The sequence below is a fragment of the Pteropus vampyrus genome, unplaced genomic scaffold (genome assembly GCF_000151845.1).
Source record: "Pteropus vampyrus isolate Shadow unplaced genomic scaffold, Pvam_2.0 Scaffold151, whole genome shotgun sequence".
NCBI classification, from domain to species: Eukaryota; Metazoa; Chordata; class Mammalia; order Chiroptera; family Pteropodidae; genus Pteropus; species Pteropus vampyrus.
This window is the reverse complement of record NW_011888932.1, coordinates 630,211-648,929: the sequence shown is the minus strand read 5'-3', so window position 1 is coordinate 648,929 and position 18,719 is coordinate 630,211. Positions and strand designations below refer to the sequence as shown.

At 33.1% G+C, this 18,719-nt stretch overlaps 1 protein-coding gene across 1 annotated transcript in view; it reads left to right on the top strand.

Moving 5' to 3' along the window:
• The window catches only part of TM2D1 (TM2 domain containing 1), a 49,145-nt gene that overhangs the window by 22,476 nt on the left and 7,950 nt on the right, over nucleotides 1–18,719 (top strand). Inside the window, exons 4-5 of the mRNA XM_011369532.2 lie at nucleotides 2,905–2,996; nucleotides 10,669–10,742. Coding sequence (XP_011367834.1) covers nucleotides 2,905–2,996; nucleotides 10,669–10,742 — 166 coding nt within the window. The remainder of the gene's footprint in view (nucleotides 1–2,904; nucleotides 2,997–10,668; nucleotides 10,743–18,719) is intronic.

Here is an 18,719-nt window from a genome sequence, read left to right as displayed (position 1 = left end):
TTCTCATTCATCCCCCTTCTCAGCTTTTTGAAAGGCTTGTTTCTCTAATACTTATTTTTAATACATTTAATACATTTTTCTGTCTAATTTCAGCATGGCCAAAAGCCAGTAATCTTTGTTGCTATATTAAATGGATATTCAAAGTCTGTATCTTAATCTTTCTATAGCATTTGGCATTCCCTTTTCATAATTCTTTCCTTGACTTCTAGTATAAAACACTCTTTTCTTTCCTTTGATACCTACTCTTCTTAAATCTTGATATCTCCTGGAATATATCCTTGGTCCTTTTCATTCAATCACCCCTTTTTCTTCTCTCACCACCTTTATATACATTAAGGTCCCAAGCTGAATCTCTCATCTTTTCTTTCAATTCATTTCCTCCTGTGTCATAGTGAATGGCACCTATTCTTCCCAGCTTCTTAAGCAGAAACTTTGAAAAGTTTTCCCACATTTAGTCTGGTTGCTTCTGCCTTCTTAATGTTTCCCAGTTTTGTTCAATTTTCTCTTCCACTGCTACTGCCCAGTAGATTATAGCTTGAGTTTCTACAGAACCTAATTTATTTCTCTACTTCCATTCTGGTGCCCCATTCCATTATGAGGGGCATCACTCCCCTCAGCACAAAATCTGACATCCTTGTAATATTAGATACATAAATAGAATCTCTGGGCTGTTTATCATTTATCTCCCCAGCACTCTGAAAATCTTAATTATGAGTGCAGTGCAAAAACCAGCATTGTAAGCAGGAGACTGGCATGATCTGATTTGACTTTAAAATGATAACTCCAGCTACCTCTCTATTTCTTTACTCCCCTTTGCAGCAAAACTCCTTGAAAGAGTTGTCTGATACTTCTTTTCTTCAATTTTTTTCCTTCCAATCTTTCGTAAGCCTACTTTTTTGTCTTTTGCCCTCAGATTGTCACCAAAATTGCCCTTGCTCAGGTCACTCGTGGTCTCCTCTTGGTTAAATATAGTGGTGAATCTTCAGCCATTATCTTAAGTGATCTGTCATATTTGGCACATTTGAGTACTCTGTTCTCCTTAATACACGGTCTTCATTGGACTTCAAGATACCACACTCTTCTAGTTATCCTTCTTCCTCATTGTTAGCACCTTCTCAGTCTCCTTTCTGCTTTCTTCTCATCTGGATCTCTTAATATTTGAGTATTTCAGGGTTCTGTCTGTGAATCTCTTCTTTTGTCTATGTATACTCACATGGTAATCTCATGGATTTAAATACTTTCTGTATGTTGTAACTTCCTAATTTATACCTCCAGCCCGTACTTCTCTCCCTAACTCCAGACTTATAAATCCAGCTGTCTTTTGGGCAACTCTACATGAATGTCTGATAAACATTTCAAACTCACATATCCAAAACTGGAATACCAATCATCTTTCCAAGGTCTAGTCCATCCTCAGCCTTCCCCAGTTCAGTTAATACTAGCTTCATCCCTCTAGTGACTTAGGATAAAATTCTTAGCATTATCTTTACTAATTTTTTTCATACCCTAAATCTAATACATGAGGAAATCCAGTTGGCCTTACTTCAGGATACATCCAGAATCTGGTCACTTCTCACTGTTTCCTTTGCTCATACTCCAGGTCAAGACACTATTAATTTTCACCTGGATTTCTGCAGTACCCTTTAAACTCATTAGTCCCTGTGATAGTTTGAATTTATTCAGCAAATTCATCTCTCTCAGTCCCTGTTAATGGGCAATGTATACTTCCCACTCCATTGATTTTAGGCTTGACCATGTAATTTGATTTGGTCTGTGTAATGTTATCAGGTATGAAACAAGCAGAGGCTTAAATGTACTTGTGGGGTTTAGCTTTTCTCTTGTACTTTGGTGATATGTCCTGAAAAGAACTTGCCTCAAGTAAATGCTTGTACCATTAGCCTGGGCACTAGAGAAACTTAAGTGGAGCTGATTTGAACTGAATCCGCTGTCTGGATTCAAACTCAGCCAAACTTCAAACTGAAGCAGAATCTTCTAGCTGAACACAGCCTCGATTAGCTGAACCAATGCCAATTGCAACCAATAAGTGTGAGAATAATTGCTTATTGATATAAGTCACTGAGTTTTGGGGTGATTTGTTATGCATTATTATTGTGACAAATATTCCCCTGCAGTCTGTTTTCAGTGCAGCAGCTAGAGTGATTATTTTAAAATCTAAATCGGTTCATATCACACCATCACACCTCCCCTTAACATCTTGTAGTAGTTTTCCATGTGTCTTTGAGTAGAATCCATAGTCTTTGAGTAGAATCCATAGTCTTTACAATGGTATTCGAGGCCCTGCATGATCTGCCCTCTTTGCCCCTTGTTACCTCTCTGACCTCATTTTCTACTATTCTTCCCTCTTCTCACTCCTCTCCTGCTACTCTGGCCTCCATAATAGACCTCAAACATGGCAGGTATGCTTCCTTTGTAACATCATTTTTTTTTTTTTGGATCTGGGACATTCTTTTCTCAGAGGTGTGACATAGATAGCTCACTCCCCTAAGATCAAATATCACCTTCTCAATGAGCCCTACTCTTATCATCCCCTTTAAATGGCTCCTGTTTGTATCCTTAGCATTCTGGATTCTCTATACACCCTACTTCATTTTTTTTCATATCATTTATGACTTTATAATATATGATTTACTTTTAAAATGGTTGTTGCTTCTGCCCCTAGAATGTAAGCTCTTGAGGAGCAGGGATCTTTGTTTCTTTTGTTTATTAATGTATCCCAATGGCCTAGAATAGTGCCTGGCTTGTAGTAGTCACCCAAAAGCATTAATTGAATAAGTGAATGGATGAATGAACTAATTAACAAATAAAAATGAAAAGTTTTATTTTCTAAGATGTTTACATGTTGGAAATATATAAATGTGACACTCAGGTTATAATTTTGTGCAGAAATGGCTATTCGTACAAAGTGGCAGTTGCACTATCTCTTTTTCTTGGATGGTTGGGAGCAGATCGATTTTACCTTGGGTACCCTGCCTTGGGTAAGTATGTTTCATTAAAAATCTTTGTGAAACTTGTGTTATAGCTATTCTTACAGCTTAAATCTCTGCATACAACTATATAGTTGCAAGTTCTTTGTATCTGGAGTTGAATAGTTAACATTTCTTCCATGAATATAGAGCTACAGTTAGCTTTACAGTTCAACTTGGATAAGAAATATAGACTTTTCCTGTACTTTCATCTTTATGAAAACACACACTCAAGATAGGGTAGGCACTTACTTAGGGTAGGACAGTGGACCTGATCTGTCATTGCTAGTGCTGGGCACATAGTGGATGTTCAGTAACTATTTTGTGAATAAATATATATCTCTCTTCTTCCAAAAAATATTTTCTTATACCTGAACAACTATCAGTGTTGCGTTGGGAATAGAAACTACTACTTTGAGGAGAAGTCGGAGTTAGAACTATAACAGCCAGCATAAGCTGGTGTGGGGCCTGACTTTTATTATACTTGGCATCTCTTCCATACCTTCCTCCTAGCTGTAATCTTCACATTTTCCAAAGTTACTAAAGCTTATGAAACTATTTAGATTTGACAATAGCTTTTGTTTGAACAATACTTTCACGTTTGCCCTTATTTAATCCTTACAACTCTGAGTTTATCATCCTCTTTAAATCTTTTTTTAACAGGTAGAGAAATTGTCACCAAAGAGGTTAAGGGATTTACTGACTCTCAAGGCCTTGCTTTATTCTGTGACATACTTGTTATCATCCCTGTTTTATGGATAGTGAGATTGTCGTGAGATCAGGAGATTTACCCAAGGACATTCAGTCGATGACCTGAATTTGAACCCAGATTTTCTGGTTCAAGAGATCATGCTTTTTTTACTGTAGTACACCGCTTCTATATTAGCCTTTCACTGAGCAAATTTAAAGTTTCTGAATGCTCTGTTTTTCAGCTAGCAAAGCTGATCTTATTCTTTCCATGTTGCTACCCACCAAAGATCAAAGAAGATCTTCACTATGGGATTGGTGGGAAGTATGTTTCTGACAGCATTACCTGGAACTTAGTGTTATAAAGTCATAAATAGAAGTCAGAGTTTAAAATGCTATATACGTGTATTTATTCAGTTAAGAAACATGTATTCAATGTTTATTACCTATTAAGTAAGTAACTAAGTGCTCCGGCAATAATGATGAAGATCACAATTCAGACTGGTTAAAAAGAAAGTAAATATAAAATATGTCAGACCAATTTATGATATTCATTATTACAGAATCATAACAAAGTGCTGAGAGCACAGAAAGGGGACTGATTTTGTCGGCCTTGGGGTGTGAGGGAGGACGTCTTAGATGAGGTGACATTTGAACTAGGATTTGAAGGATGAACAGATTGCAGATATTTAGGGGATTACAGGGAACAGCTCATGCAAAGGCACAGGGTATGAAAGAGCATGTATGCATGTTGAGAGAATGGCAGATATGTTAGTCTATGGTGTAGGAAGAACCATGGCATGGCAAGAGATGAAAAGTGAATGCAGAGGTAGCCTGTGGTCAGATTATAAAAGGCTTTAAATTTTTAAGGAGGACTGTTGTCAAATTCATATTTCAGGAAGATAATACTGGAGGAATTGTGGGAAATGGCTTAGAACAGAGAAAGACTGGTGTCAGAGTAAGCTGAAAGGAGATTGATTCAGTAGTCCTGGCCTGAGTGATTGTGTAACTACACTTTTCATGTCATTTGTAATAGCAACCATACCTTTCCATAACACAGCGGAGAACCATATAATATGCGCAGAAAGCCTCTGAGTTGCCAAAATAAAACTCATTTAGTCTAATACTCTCTATTAGATGATGGTTGGATGGAAGGACGGATGGTCAGACAGAGAAACTAGGTTAATGATGAGAAAGTGAAATGAAATAGTGATGGTTAGAATACATCCGAAGCCTTCTGCCCTAGTCTTTGCATTTTCTCATGTGTTCTTTAACAGGACAAGATCATATATGTTTTTTAGAAAGATTTCTAACTTAGAAAGGTTTAAAGGAGAAACACTATTCTTTAGAATAGTTTATTCTGTGATGATTTTGAATAGTAAATATATTTTAAATATATTTGGCTTAATGAATGACTTCTTAGCTTCTTGTGATGTTTGTCAGATGAGTTGTCATGACCTATAGTGTAAGTTAATGTTTTTGACTTATAGCAGTACATAATAATGTGTTGGTATATATGTTGTGAATTTTTTTTTCCTGCAAAATAAAACTATAAAACGGTAATAAAGCTCTGTATAAAACTCTCTGTAGCAGCTATGGGTAGTGAATGTTAGTTTTTTGCCAGGAGTTGCCCTCTCTGGCCACTGTTACTCCACAATCCATTATTAGCTTCAGTCAAAGAGAACCTTGCAGTTTGTGTCTGAGACTCTATAAACTTGTAAATGTTATTTTTAACTTTATGTGTCAGTGTAGTTTCTTTTTAAATTTTTTAAATAACATCACAGCAACCTTTAGACGTTCGTTAATTTAAAATCGACTGTTGACTTAGAATACAACTTTCTCAAGGTTGCTGTCTATTACTTCTCATCTATTTTACAGTTTCTGAATTTTTGTCGCTATTGTCTTACTTTCCATTCTCTTTATTCCATTGGATTTGTGACTTTGTAAACATCCATTTACCATCTTTCAGTGGAGTTTTAGAGTGAGAGGAGTTAAATGGACATGACAAATTCATTATCTTGACCTGAAATTTCTCTTTAAGCATTCAGATATTTTTATCTGTATCTTATGTACATTTAAGCTATCTTAATATTAAGGATTTTGATATGTTTTATTAACTAATCTAATATGTAAAATTACAACGTTTGTAAATTTTAAAAATTTAAGTGTTTTTCATTAAATTTTAATTTTTACTAAGAATCCAAGGTTAAGGAATTTGGGCATTTTTAATTAAAATGATTACTGCCATTAAGAAAATTATTAACTGGATAATATAATATTGACTCATGAAAATAGTAGCAGAGCCTGAAATTCTGTTTTTCTTATAATCTTAAATGTTCATGATTTTGAAAAACAGTGGTTTTATTTATATATAGCTTTTAAAATTCTTAATACTGTTTATAATTATTGGAATTTAATAAGAACAGAATAAATAGTGTAAATCATGCAGGTATGAAACTTGTTTTTTTAGAAGTAATATAGTGTTAAATGTGATATTTCATTATATATGTTTTACTTCAGGATTAAACAAGGGTAATTTGTTGAGGAGTGAGATTGAATAAAATTTGGTAAAATCTGAAAATCGTTTAAGAAAAAATTTTTTTTTAGCCCATGGCTATATCTTTATGTGAAAGAACAAAAATTCAGCTGAGTAAATCTGAAGATCTCATTTTTTTTTTTTTTAACAATGTATAGCTTTACTTCCTTTAATTGATTTATTCTTCAATCTACCAGTGCTGCTTTTAGCAGGAAGCCTTTTTTTCACCACAAAGCCTTATTTTTCTAATAATATTTTTTTGTGTGTTTAACTGTGTTAACATTCTTTTTTTATATACAATAACTAGCATATTTTGTTTTGCGCATCTGTAGCTTTAGAAGATTATGGATTCTCAAAGATAATAGCTCTTTTGTAGCAGTTAATAGGAGAGATGCTCTTTTTATAGTGATTTTTTTTAAAATGTAATTTTCTTACTATGAGAGTAACAAAGTGTTGTCTGTTTTAAAGCCCACATCTCAAAAATCTTTGGTTATATTATTCCTTTTTTTCCTTTTAAATTTGAAGTTACCAGTTTGAACTGGTATATAATATCCACATATCATAGGACAAATAAAGGGATTTGAAGGTAAAACTTTCTAAGATTTGAAAGCTCTCCTTCATAGATACAGACACACAAAGAAATAGTGATAACTAATAATGAAATCATTATAGAACACTTGCGATTTGACAGACAGCAATTTCAATATAAGTAATCTATATAAGTAATCTGTATAGAAGTAATCTATATTCTCTGTTACAGTTAAGCAGATAGAAGAGTATTTGTGAGACTCAACCTATAATAAAACAAGAAATAGCAAAAATTTTTTTAAATATCCAAAGTTAATCTGTTCTTTTTATTTTATATCCAAATAAATCTTTTTTTGAATTTATGTTTTTAAAATGTAAAGTTTAAGTTACTAAGGTATAAAGTACATTCAAAGCATGAGCTGTATTAATGACATTTGATAGATACTCTATTTGCAGGAATGCATCTACAGTAGTAAAGTTTCAGGAAAAATGGATTCTTCTTGATTAGAAAGACTTTTAATTGGAATTTTAAAACAATTTTTATAAACTAAAGATGATATCATACAAAGAAAACCAACAGTTTTTTATTTGGACAAAAAGAAGTCAGTCTACTCTTTGTAGTTTACAAATATCCTATCTTTTATAAAAAACTGGTAATAATGGTCAAATTGAAATCTAAGAGTAACGGTTTGTATTGATGTTAATAAGTGTTGTTTAGAATGTATGCTACTTTTTGTTTAAGTTGGTCAGTGTTTATTTACTATTGATAAGTTTGTTCCTTCAGTAGTCATATTGACTAGGCATGGGAATGACACAGCCCTAACTTCATGTTGCTCACTAAAAGATAAGCAAGGCAGACAAAGATATATATAAAAACTCATACTGGGGATATGTGCTATGCTGAAAGTTAAGGGAAAAGTGTTAAGGAACATCTAGGAATGGTATTCAGTTCATCCTGGGAGTATTAGAGAAGACTTCCCAGAAGTTTTAGAAGACTATTACAGGTTAGGTAGGTGATCAGGAATAGTGAGGGGCAGGGGAGAAGGCAAGGCAGAAAACAGTGTAGCACACATAAATGCAGAGACAGATGAAGGAGATTTGAGAGCCAGACACATTAAGAGAACTTTGGGTAGTTTATTTGGCTGTAACACAAGCAGAAAGGATTTGCATGAAATGAGACTAGTTTAGATGATGCTACTATAAAGAATGTGGGTTTATGTTGTTTAAATTTCTTGATCATAATAATAATTGTAGTAATAGTAGAAATAGTGGTAGCACAAGTAGCAGCTGGGCTGACATTTATCAAATGCTTACTATGTGCCATATCCTGTTCTAAGTTTTTACTTTGTCTCAGCTGTTTTAATCCTCAGTGTACTTCCTATCTTAAATTTGTAGATATAGATGGACCGTAGTTAATATTATATGTTTGGAGTGAGATGTAATGATTTTAAACTTTCAAGTTTTTTTTAAACAGTCAACTTAGTTTTTTAAATTTTTTAAAACAGCTTTATTGAGGTATAGATGACATACATTAAAGTGCATATACTTAAAGTGTGCAGTTTGATAAATTAGTCATATGTATACAGTTGTGAAACAATCACTGTAATCAAGATAATGACCATATCTGTCACTCCCAAAAGTTTCCTCATGTTCATTTGTAATCCCTCCCTTTTGGCCCTTCTTGTCCTACTCTTTCCCAGGCAAACCACTCATCTACTTTCTTTGCAGATTCCCTAAATGCTTAAATATCATCTTGGATATGTCCTATAGTTTCTTTAACTGTGTTACTCCAGGAGTAGGTAACATTTACCAAAGTTCCAAATACACCTATCATTCCCTTATCTGATATTTTATCTGAACAGAAACCTGTCATGTTCATTTTTCTGAAGCACTCTTAAGAAGAGGTTCAGCAGCAGAATATCTTGATTTTAATGAACTGATTATCTTTCTCTGTTTAGAATGTTACCACATTACTTTGACAACAGATAGTACTCTTTCCTATTGTTAGATGTACCTGAATTTTTTTAGACAATTCTTCCCTGTTAGACATTCAAATTGTTTCTAGTTTTTTGATAGTCATACAACAAATATTTATCAGACTCTTACTGTATGTCGGTACTGATCAAGGAAGCGACTTGAATGAGACAAATAAAGACCTTGTCTTTAGGAATTTATGTGGCAGTAGAAGACAGAGAATGAATGAGCAAACCAATGAATGAAGCCCTTATAGATTTCAAATCAGCACCATGAAGGAAATAAATAAGGGAGATGTGGGGGGAGTGGCATGTTGCTTTAGACAGGCAGGTTGGGAAGACTTCTCTGAAGAAGTAGCCTGAGAGATGAGAAGAACTACAGGAAGGCATCCTTTGAAAGAGAGCATGTCAAGGGCAAAAGCTCCAACGTGGTTGTATTTGTAGAGTAGCAGTTACTGAAAGACAAACTTTTTTTTGGACCATTCTTTATATTCTTTTTATAAACAAATTGAAGGAAGGGAACAGTGATATTTCTAAATTTATACTAAAATGCTATGTGAAGGGGATGCATTTCATAAATACAATTGAGTGAGCAAATGGATATAATATACTGAATGAATGAAGTTCCTTGGGCAACTGTGATGAAATGTAACTGATGAAAAAAATAAAGGAGTTGATACATAAGGTAATGAGTGGATAAAAAGGCCTATCTACAACTAAGTTTTTAAGAAACAGAAAAGCTGAGAAAATTTGTTCATTCATTCAACAAATATTGAGCATCTACCATGTGCTAGGCAATGTTGTAGATACTAAGGACACAGGAATAAATAGAACAGACAAAAAACCCTTCCCTGATGGGGCTTCCATGAGACAGTAAACATATATAAAATGTTAGATAAGTAAATAAGTGATTTGAAGAAAACTAAAAGCATAATTTTATATGATCTCTATATTTAAATAGTTTTTAAAACATCTAACATGTATTATCCCAGTACTTACAACATTATTCTGCTATATGTAATACTAAGAAGGGAGAAAATCATCTAATATACCTACGTATTTCCATTTTATTTGTGTATTTCCAAATTGTGTGCAGAATGTGATGTCATCCACTCTTGTGATTTTAGCTGGCATCTATTTGTAGTTGATGCTTAGAACTACCCTTTCACGAAGAGTCTTACCACTTTCATATCTCAAATGAGACGTCTAGAAAGCAACTCAAGTTTAAATATAGAAGAAAGATTACTCATCTCCGCCCCACCCCCAGTCTGCCTCTTCTAATTTCATCATGTTTGGGGGTTATATCGTTGTATATGTCCTAGATTCTATGCTCTATTATCATCTATTTTAGTACCTTACCTCTGAGGTTGAGACCAAAACCAGAGATGTACAAAATTGTTATTTTGACTACAGAGCTAATAAACATGAGATACTTAGGAAAAAAAGTATAAGATAAATTCAGGATAATTGGGTTACTAATAAAATTTTGCAGTTTATAAGATCAATGTTTTTTCCTGATTATTTTTTCTGTTTCTTGACAATATTCGGACTTTCTGCGGTAAATGTGTATTAAAATTTAAATCACATAATTTCTTAAGTAATAAATAAATAAGGATTTTTAGGGCTAAAAGATACTCTGTAACTCTGGTGTACTGAAATTTAAAGATTTATTTTCTTTGGCCTTTTAAGTAATTCTGTAAGATTACATTGAGTTTTTTATTTCAGTTTCTAATATTTATTTGTTAAGTGAGTTAATAAATGTTATTGTGGCTTTTCTATATAGAGAAACCTTTAAATTTTTCTCATATTTTCAAGTGAAGATTTGATTTTTTTAAGTGTTAATTTTATATTCTTGTTATAAAGAGTTTGCGGTGTATGTAATAGTTTATTGGGAAACGGAAAAGTTTGTTACTGTTTATAAGACTTTCCAAGTTGTAAATGATTTTACTTTCTTTTCTAGGTTTGTTAAAGTTTTGCACTGTAGGATTTTGTGGAATTGGGAGCCTAATTGATTTCATTCTTATTTCAATGCAGGTAAGTTAGTTTTAATCTAGAAGATGAACTACATTTACATTCAAATTTCAGTTCTGTGGTCTTCTCCTGGTATATTTTAAATATATTAGGAAACAGTTAGGAATGCTTTTTAATTTTTCTTCAGATGCTAGATCCAAGAGATCATGACCATCTTTCCAAGTAGCATTTTCCAGCCTGTGCTCTACCAATTAGTTGTTCTAAAAAGCATCAGAACCTCATAAAAAAAGGATTCTGATATCAAATATGATTTGTAAATGCGAGTTCAACTGAGTTAAAGAGATTTCTTTACTAGATGACTTCTCAGAATATTTATAATTTGTATTATGAATCTCTGAAAAGGATTGAGGTTATTTCTCAATCTTACTGTTTCTTTTCCTGAGAGTCACAGACATGTAGTCAGTTACTATAATAGGATATTGATGGGATTTGATATTTACAGATGAACATATGGAGGCAGAAACAAGATTTTCTTTTGCACTGGACAGGCACTTAGTACTAGTATTTTCTTGGTTGCAAATTATAGAAACCAAAATCCAGCTAGCTTAAGCCAAAAAGGAAAAAGGAATGTCTGGGTCCCCTATAGAAAATCTAGGAACGGGGCTGGTCTTGGGCAAGACCAGTCCATATAATCAGATGATATTAGGGCTCTCTTATAGTCATCTCTCTTTCTCTGTGTTCGCCTCATTTTCTCCTGCAGTGGTCTGGAGGCAGGCATAGTTTGTGAAATGCAATTCTTAAGCATTTAAAAGTGCCACCAGATGTTTTCTATTAAATTATACTGAACTGGTTGTGGTTAATTCATGAGGATTCTTAAATTAGAGAAAGATGAATTTATCATAACAAATGTCACAAAGAGCATTTCAGTAAGCATTTATGGAGCACCTAATGTCTTCAGCAAGTGTGTCAGTATGGATTTAGATCATCAGTATTTTTCTCATACAGTCATTTTTCTCATACAGTATTTCCACTCCTCAATTCTGTCTGCTTGATGTTAGCCTTATGCTTTAAAAGAAAGTCAAAATCTAGATTTTTGGTAGCATACTGTGAGGAGGGTAGCATACTGTGAGGAGGAGGCAGCATATGGACCAATAAGATACCAGAATTAAACAAGGAAAATATTTGGTTTTAAAGTTGGAATTTTCCTGTCTTTATTCATAAACATATGTTTAACCAAATATCCTGCCTTCTTTGACTGTGGGATAGGCAAGCAGGCATGAAGAGGCTAAGATACTTTGCACATATGCTTGGAAATGGGTTTCTCACTTTAAATGAGGATTCAAGGAATTTAATGTATTATTGGGATTCTTTAAGATATCCAGAATTCAGTGTCTTTGAGACCCAACCATTTAGTTAATATTTTCCCACTTGGTTATTTTTTTGGTGATACCATTGTTTTGTAGCTTTATTTATATCAAATTACAGAAAATATTTGATTGAGCCCTGCTTTGTGGCATATATATGCCTGAACTTTTCAGAATAAATAGTTCATTTCTTAAAGATAGGGAATTTAGACTATCGATCACATTAAGAAGTTATTGAGGTAGACTTAGAATGTTTGGATTGCTACAGTAAATTTCCCTGAATAAGACATTTTAGTAGGTATGGCTAGTTTAGAGTGCTTTCAGAGTGGGGGAAAAATTAATCAATTTTCAAATGCACCAAATAAGACGTGCAGCTTTATTCTACATGTCATTTAATATACTTGACTTGTAATGTTGACTACATTCGTTTTAGAAAATTATTTTTTTAGCAAATCAAATATATTTTTAATATCAATATTACAAACTATGTTAATTTTTTGTCACGAATATATTTTTCCAGTGTCTCATAGACCTTTTACATTTTGTCTATTATCGTTTTGTTTATTCTTCTTTCCTTCCTCATTTTCTCCATCTCCAATTTTTTTTTTTTTTGGCTATTAAATGTTCCCCAATGAATAGTACTGTTTTTCTATTGGGCTTTGATCCCAGAAACATATTGTGCATGAACTTAAGACCTATAAAAAACATACTTTGCTTTACAGTGTTTATAACAAAAATTCAGGAAAACCCTCTTTAAAAAATAGGCCTAGTTATTTCATCTTTGAATCAAAATAGTATAAAGTATAATGCACATATTGCTAAAGTAAGCTTTACATGTTATATATTTACTGAAAATAATTCAATGAGTTTATCTATTTGTTAATAAACTTTTGAAGTTTCTTGTTTTTCATTTTTTATTCTTAAAAGTATGCACATGGCACTGTGTGAATGAATGGTATGAAACAATGCATGGAATTAATTCAGTTTTTTTGTGCATTCAACAAAAAATCTGAATTCATACCTGTGTAGCATAGTCTTTCAGTTGTAGGTAACTACTGTATATAACTACTATATATAGTTGTTTATAAGGCAGTTCTGAAGATTTTAAAACATTCATTTTTTTTGTGCCTGCATATTTTTGTGTGCATCACGAAGGATAGATTATACAATTTAAGTTTTTTTTAATCAGAAAAAAATGGGGATATCTTGATTCCATTTAAACCTCTTTTCTCACACAGTCTGGACATTTTTAATATACCCAAACCACTGATATGTACTCTGCCAAACAAAAAGAATAGAAAATTTCTTCTGTTGAGACAAGACAGACACAAATCAGAAAGATCTTTGAAGATGGGTAGGGGAAAATAGAAATGTGAGTTTTAATGTAAAAAGTTGTTAGAAGGAAGTATATTGGGTTCTTTGTGATAATTTAAAAAAATTCTATGCATTATGAAAGAAATTACTTTTATTTTCATTTCTGTTAATATTACAGAGTAGATTTTCTTAAAAGACTAATAGCTATAAGCAGAAATTCAGAAAAGCAGAAAAGTCCCGAGACATTTATGAATTTTATAAATTATCAAATTTATAAAATATCTCATTAGTTTGGTATTTAATATATATAACTCATTTAGCATTGGATTATATATTGCTTTTGCATTATTTCTTAATTTTTACATACCAGGCTTGACTTTTCGCACGTAAATTTTTTGAGGGGGTATAAAACACTTTTATTAATTCTGTATAGCACTGTAGTATGCTAAACAGAGTATGCCCTCAAATTTTTTTGCTGATTTGAACTAAATGCAGTATACCTTATGAAGAATGTGGCTTTGTGCCAGTTATAGAGAAGATGAGAAGCTGAAAATGGTAGTTTCAAAAAAGTGATTGCTTTTCTTTAGGACCTTAAAGTTTTAAATTTTATAGGGTTACTTGAGAGGTAATGAATAAAAGTAAAAGTTGGTGTGAGAAACTATATATAATAAGTTTTATGCCATCAGTGAAAATGGGTTTAGTGAACACCAATTAAGTATAATAAATTGGGGTCCTTGCCCATAAGGGCCTTAAAATCTATCCCAAGAGTGATCTGATAATACTATTTCACTTATTTGAAATAAAATATTTTCTCAGGGACTGCAGATTTAAAATAAAAAAGTTATCTTGATTTTATCTTGTTTAAATACTTCAAATTTTACTAAAAATTTTAAAAGCCTAGGCTTTTCAGTTCAGAGTATAAATAAGGCTAGGATTATAGGTTCACTTCTGTGTAAGCCAATTTATTTTATCGAAGACATGGCCTACAGCCTTGCCCTGTGAAATACATGCTATTGATCAAAAGAAGGACTAAACATGTAATCAGCCTAAATCTTTTACCACTACTGGAAAAGTTGGTCAAAGTCCTTGATAGTTCACTAAATGTAGGTCAGCACATTTTATAGATATCAAGTCTTTCAGATAGCTCTTTGTATTACTTATTTAACCTTGGTGTGATTTATTGGGGAGATAAACTGGAAATCTGAGGAGATTGATAATTTGTCTAACTTCTGCTCTGTCATATGACCTTAATTAGGTAGATTTCACTTAGTTCACATATCCTGTGGGCAGATTTTTATTTAGTGAATTAAAGTAATGTTCAAAAAACATAGAGTGTCTTAAACTGGTTCTGAGACTAATCCCAAAGCTGTGTTTTCCTCAGGAGATATAATGGTGAATCTTACTCATTGCTTGAAGAATGATGTTTATATTGGTCATTAAGGATTGATACTAATCAGTCTTTAAATCAAATGAAGTCAGATGCCTAACTTCTGGCACTGTGTAGGAATTTTGATGCTTAATTAAAATGTGACTAATCAGATGGTTTTAATGGTCTTTTATTAAAATTGACCACACACAGGAGTCAGATATGAACACAAAGATGTAATTTGACTTTTAATAGAATATAAATTTAGAAGAATCAGGATGGACACAGGTTGCATCATTATCCTCTAATTGCAGAGAGCTGAGTCATTTTACTGTTTTCATCAGGTTTATAGGTCTTCAGTAGATGATTTGATTTTACCATTGCTAATATTTGAATTATTTATATGGAGAAACTCCTAAGTGGATTAAATAGAAAAAGAGTACATTGATAGAATTGTATAAAGTATTATTTTATTTGTCCTTCCACTCTTTAATTCATTCACAACATTTTAAATTTATAAGATATTTGAGTTACCTAAGCAGTATGACTTCAGTGACAGTGCAAAGCCATTAAATGGAGTATCATATCTGTTGCTAAAGTTTAGGTGTTAAATTACTTACCTGGTAACCACATTTTTTCCTTAAATTAACTTATTTATTAGGATGCTGTTTAAACATATACAAACAAAAATATGTTTTCCACTAACAAAATCAAAAGTTTACAAATTATAGACAGAACTATCAACTTTAATAAAATAAGTTCTTTTTTGCATGGTAAAACATATATAATAAAAAAGTTGGCATTTTATATTATATTTTTTATATAACCTTTTTTATAAACTTTTAAAAGTATACAGTTCACTGGCATTAATTACATTCAGAATATTGTACACCTGTCACCACTATTTCTAAAACTTTTCATCACCCGAAACAGAAACTGTACCCATTAAACAGTAGCTCCCCACTCCCCTCTCCCCCTGGCTCCAGGTAATATCTAATCTACTTTTTGTCTCTATGAATTTGCCTATTCTAGATATTTCATATAGTGGAATCATATCAGTGTTTGACCTTTTATGTCTGGCTTATTTTACTTTGCATAATGTTTTCAAGGTCCGTTGATATTGTGGAATATATCAGAACTTTATTCCTTTCTTTGATGAATAATATTCCATTGTGTGTGTGTGTGTATACACACTTCATTTTGTTTAGTTATTCATCTATTGGCGGACACTTGGGTTGTTTCCATATTTGGGCTACTGTGAATAATGCTGCTATGAATATTTGTGTATAGGTATTTGTTTAAGTCTCCATGAAGTTCTTTTGGGGATATACCTAGGAGAAGATACATTTTTAATGAAGCTAATGGAAGGGAATATCTTCATGACCTTAGATGGGTTGAGCCTTCTTAAACAAGATCCGAAAAACATAAACCATAAAGAAAAAGAAATTATTGAATTTGGTTATGTTAAAATTAAGAAATTGTGTTTTAAAAAGGATACCATAGACCAAGTTAACAGTTGACTGAGTTAAAGGATACTAGCAACAGGAATTGATGTGGAATATAGAAATAATTTCTGCAAATCAATAAGAAAATAATAGGGAGTCTAATAGTTAAATGAGTACAGTAAACTACTAGGTGATTCACAGAATTGCCCAAATAATTGATATATAAATTAAGAGATACATCTGGGCATTTACCCAAAAAACTCATACAAGAGTACATGTACAAAGATGTCTGTTGTAGCATTGTTTGTGGAAGCAGGAAGTTGGAATCAACCTAGATGTGAACACTAATAGGAGAATGGATGGATGTATCGCCTATAACAGTGGTTCCCAACCTTTGTGGCACCAGGGACCAGTGCTCCTATTAGAATCTAATGCGTGATCTGAGGTGGAGCTGAGGTGGTGATGCTAGTGCTGGGGAGCAGCTGCAAATACAGATGAAGCTTCGCTCACTGGCCGCTCACCTCCTGCTATGCAGCCCAGTTCTTAATGGCAAGGAAGGTCCGTGGCCCTGGAGGATTTGCCCTATAACACTGGCCAGCAATTACAAGCACTTACCTAGATGTACATATAGCTACATGAAACTGTCTTAAAATCATAGTGTACTGTGAAAATAGTGTAAAGCTGAACATGATATACCATATTATTCAGTTAAATTAAAATTATATATTAAAAGAACATCGTATGTTTTTCCAGAATAAATATGTATCCAAGTCATGTACCAAATTCAGTGCATGCCTATTTGTATGGGTGCCTATGGAGGGTGGGCATGTAGGTTTTGTAGGGAATTGGAGTGGAGATCAAAGATAAAGAACAGAAAAACAGGAAGTTTAGTCACTACTGCTTAACATTCTTTAATATGTGTTTGTAAAATTTTCTTATTTACTCTTCTTGCTATTAACTTTGCACCTACTGAGAAACCTACCCCTTTAAGGTAAACAATTCAGGATTTTTTGCGTTTAAGCCACAAATAAAATTGCATGGTAAAAACAGAAATGACATGAAAAAAGAAATTAAATTCTACCTAATTCTTCTAAACCACCACAAACCATCTTCACAGAAGGTGTGGTAAGACAAATGAGACCCATGTCAAATCCCTGGAATCCATGAATATTACCTTATTTGGAAAAAAGAGTCTTTGTAGATGTGATTAAGTTAAGAATCTTGATAAGAAGAGATAATCCTGGATTATAGTTGGGCCTTAAATCCAGTCACAAGTGTCCTTATAGGAGATAGAAGAGGAAAAACCAGAGACACACAGAGAAGAAGGTAGTGTGAAGACAGAGGCAGAGACTGGAGTGATATGACCACAAACCACATGCCAAGGAGTACTGATTGCTCCAGAACCTAGAAGAGGCTTTGAATAGATTTTCCCCTAGAGTCTCTGTAGAGCATGTGGCTTTGCCCATACTTTGATTTTAGACTTCAGGCCTCCAGAACTGTGAGAGTAAATTTTAGTTGTTTTAAATCCACTAAGTCTGTGGTAATTTGTTACAGTAGCGTCAGGAAACTAATATAGAGGGATGTGAAGTTGCCGTCTTGTGGTTTTAGGGCTTTTCACACCAGAAACACGGACATCTATTGTACAAAATAGCTTCCTATATAGTGTAGTGGCCCTCCTGCTTCCCCTCTTTTAAGATGAAGACCTGTAGCAACCTCTTGGTTGATTACTTGGAATGAATTATGTAAGTGGTCTTTCTTCTCCCCATAGATTTCAGAAGTTGCCCCAGTTTATCAAATGGAGTTACTTCATGCTATACAGTTTGGCTTTAGGCTATGTCTTAGAGAAATAAACTCATAATTTAGGTTTTATACTCTGTCATTAATGAACAAATGGGCATAGGCATATTTAAATGAGTAAAAAATTTCCCAGTCAGGGATATGGATTTATAGATTTATAATTAACTATGCGATAATATACTCATACTAAGGGGATTTGTAAGTGTACATAAGATGCTTAAAAATAGGCTAAATTTTTAATTTTGGTGCAGGAATGTAGATTTGAATAACTGAAGCCTTTACCAGGTGCTAATTTTCTTAAAAATTAATTAGAACAAATTCTTCAATGAGATAGTTCATAGAAAAGCATGTTGACGATACTTTGTAGAGGTGTTTGCATTTAAATGTTGTAATTGTACAAGATCTTAAAACATACCATATAGAACAGCTTATTCTGTTCCTCTTTATATTCATAAGAAATGCTGAAGTCCAGAGAGGATTAATCCTACAGCTAGTTGTTGTCAGCTTTCTCTTCGAGTTCTCCTTTCAGTCTAGTGCTTTATCACACTGACTTTATTCGGTTCTTTGTGGCAGATCTTCAAATTGTTTTAGCAGAGAATAGCAACTAGTGCTGTGGTTGGGGATCTGGTAATGGTGTGGAGGAGGCATTAAAGACATGTTCATTATCAGTTTTTCACTACAAGTAACAGAAACCTCAATTTAAATTGGTTTTAATAATTTGATAGTTCTAAGATTTGTTCATTTAGAGCTGAAA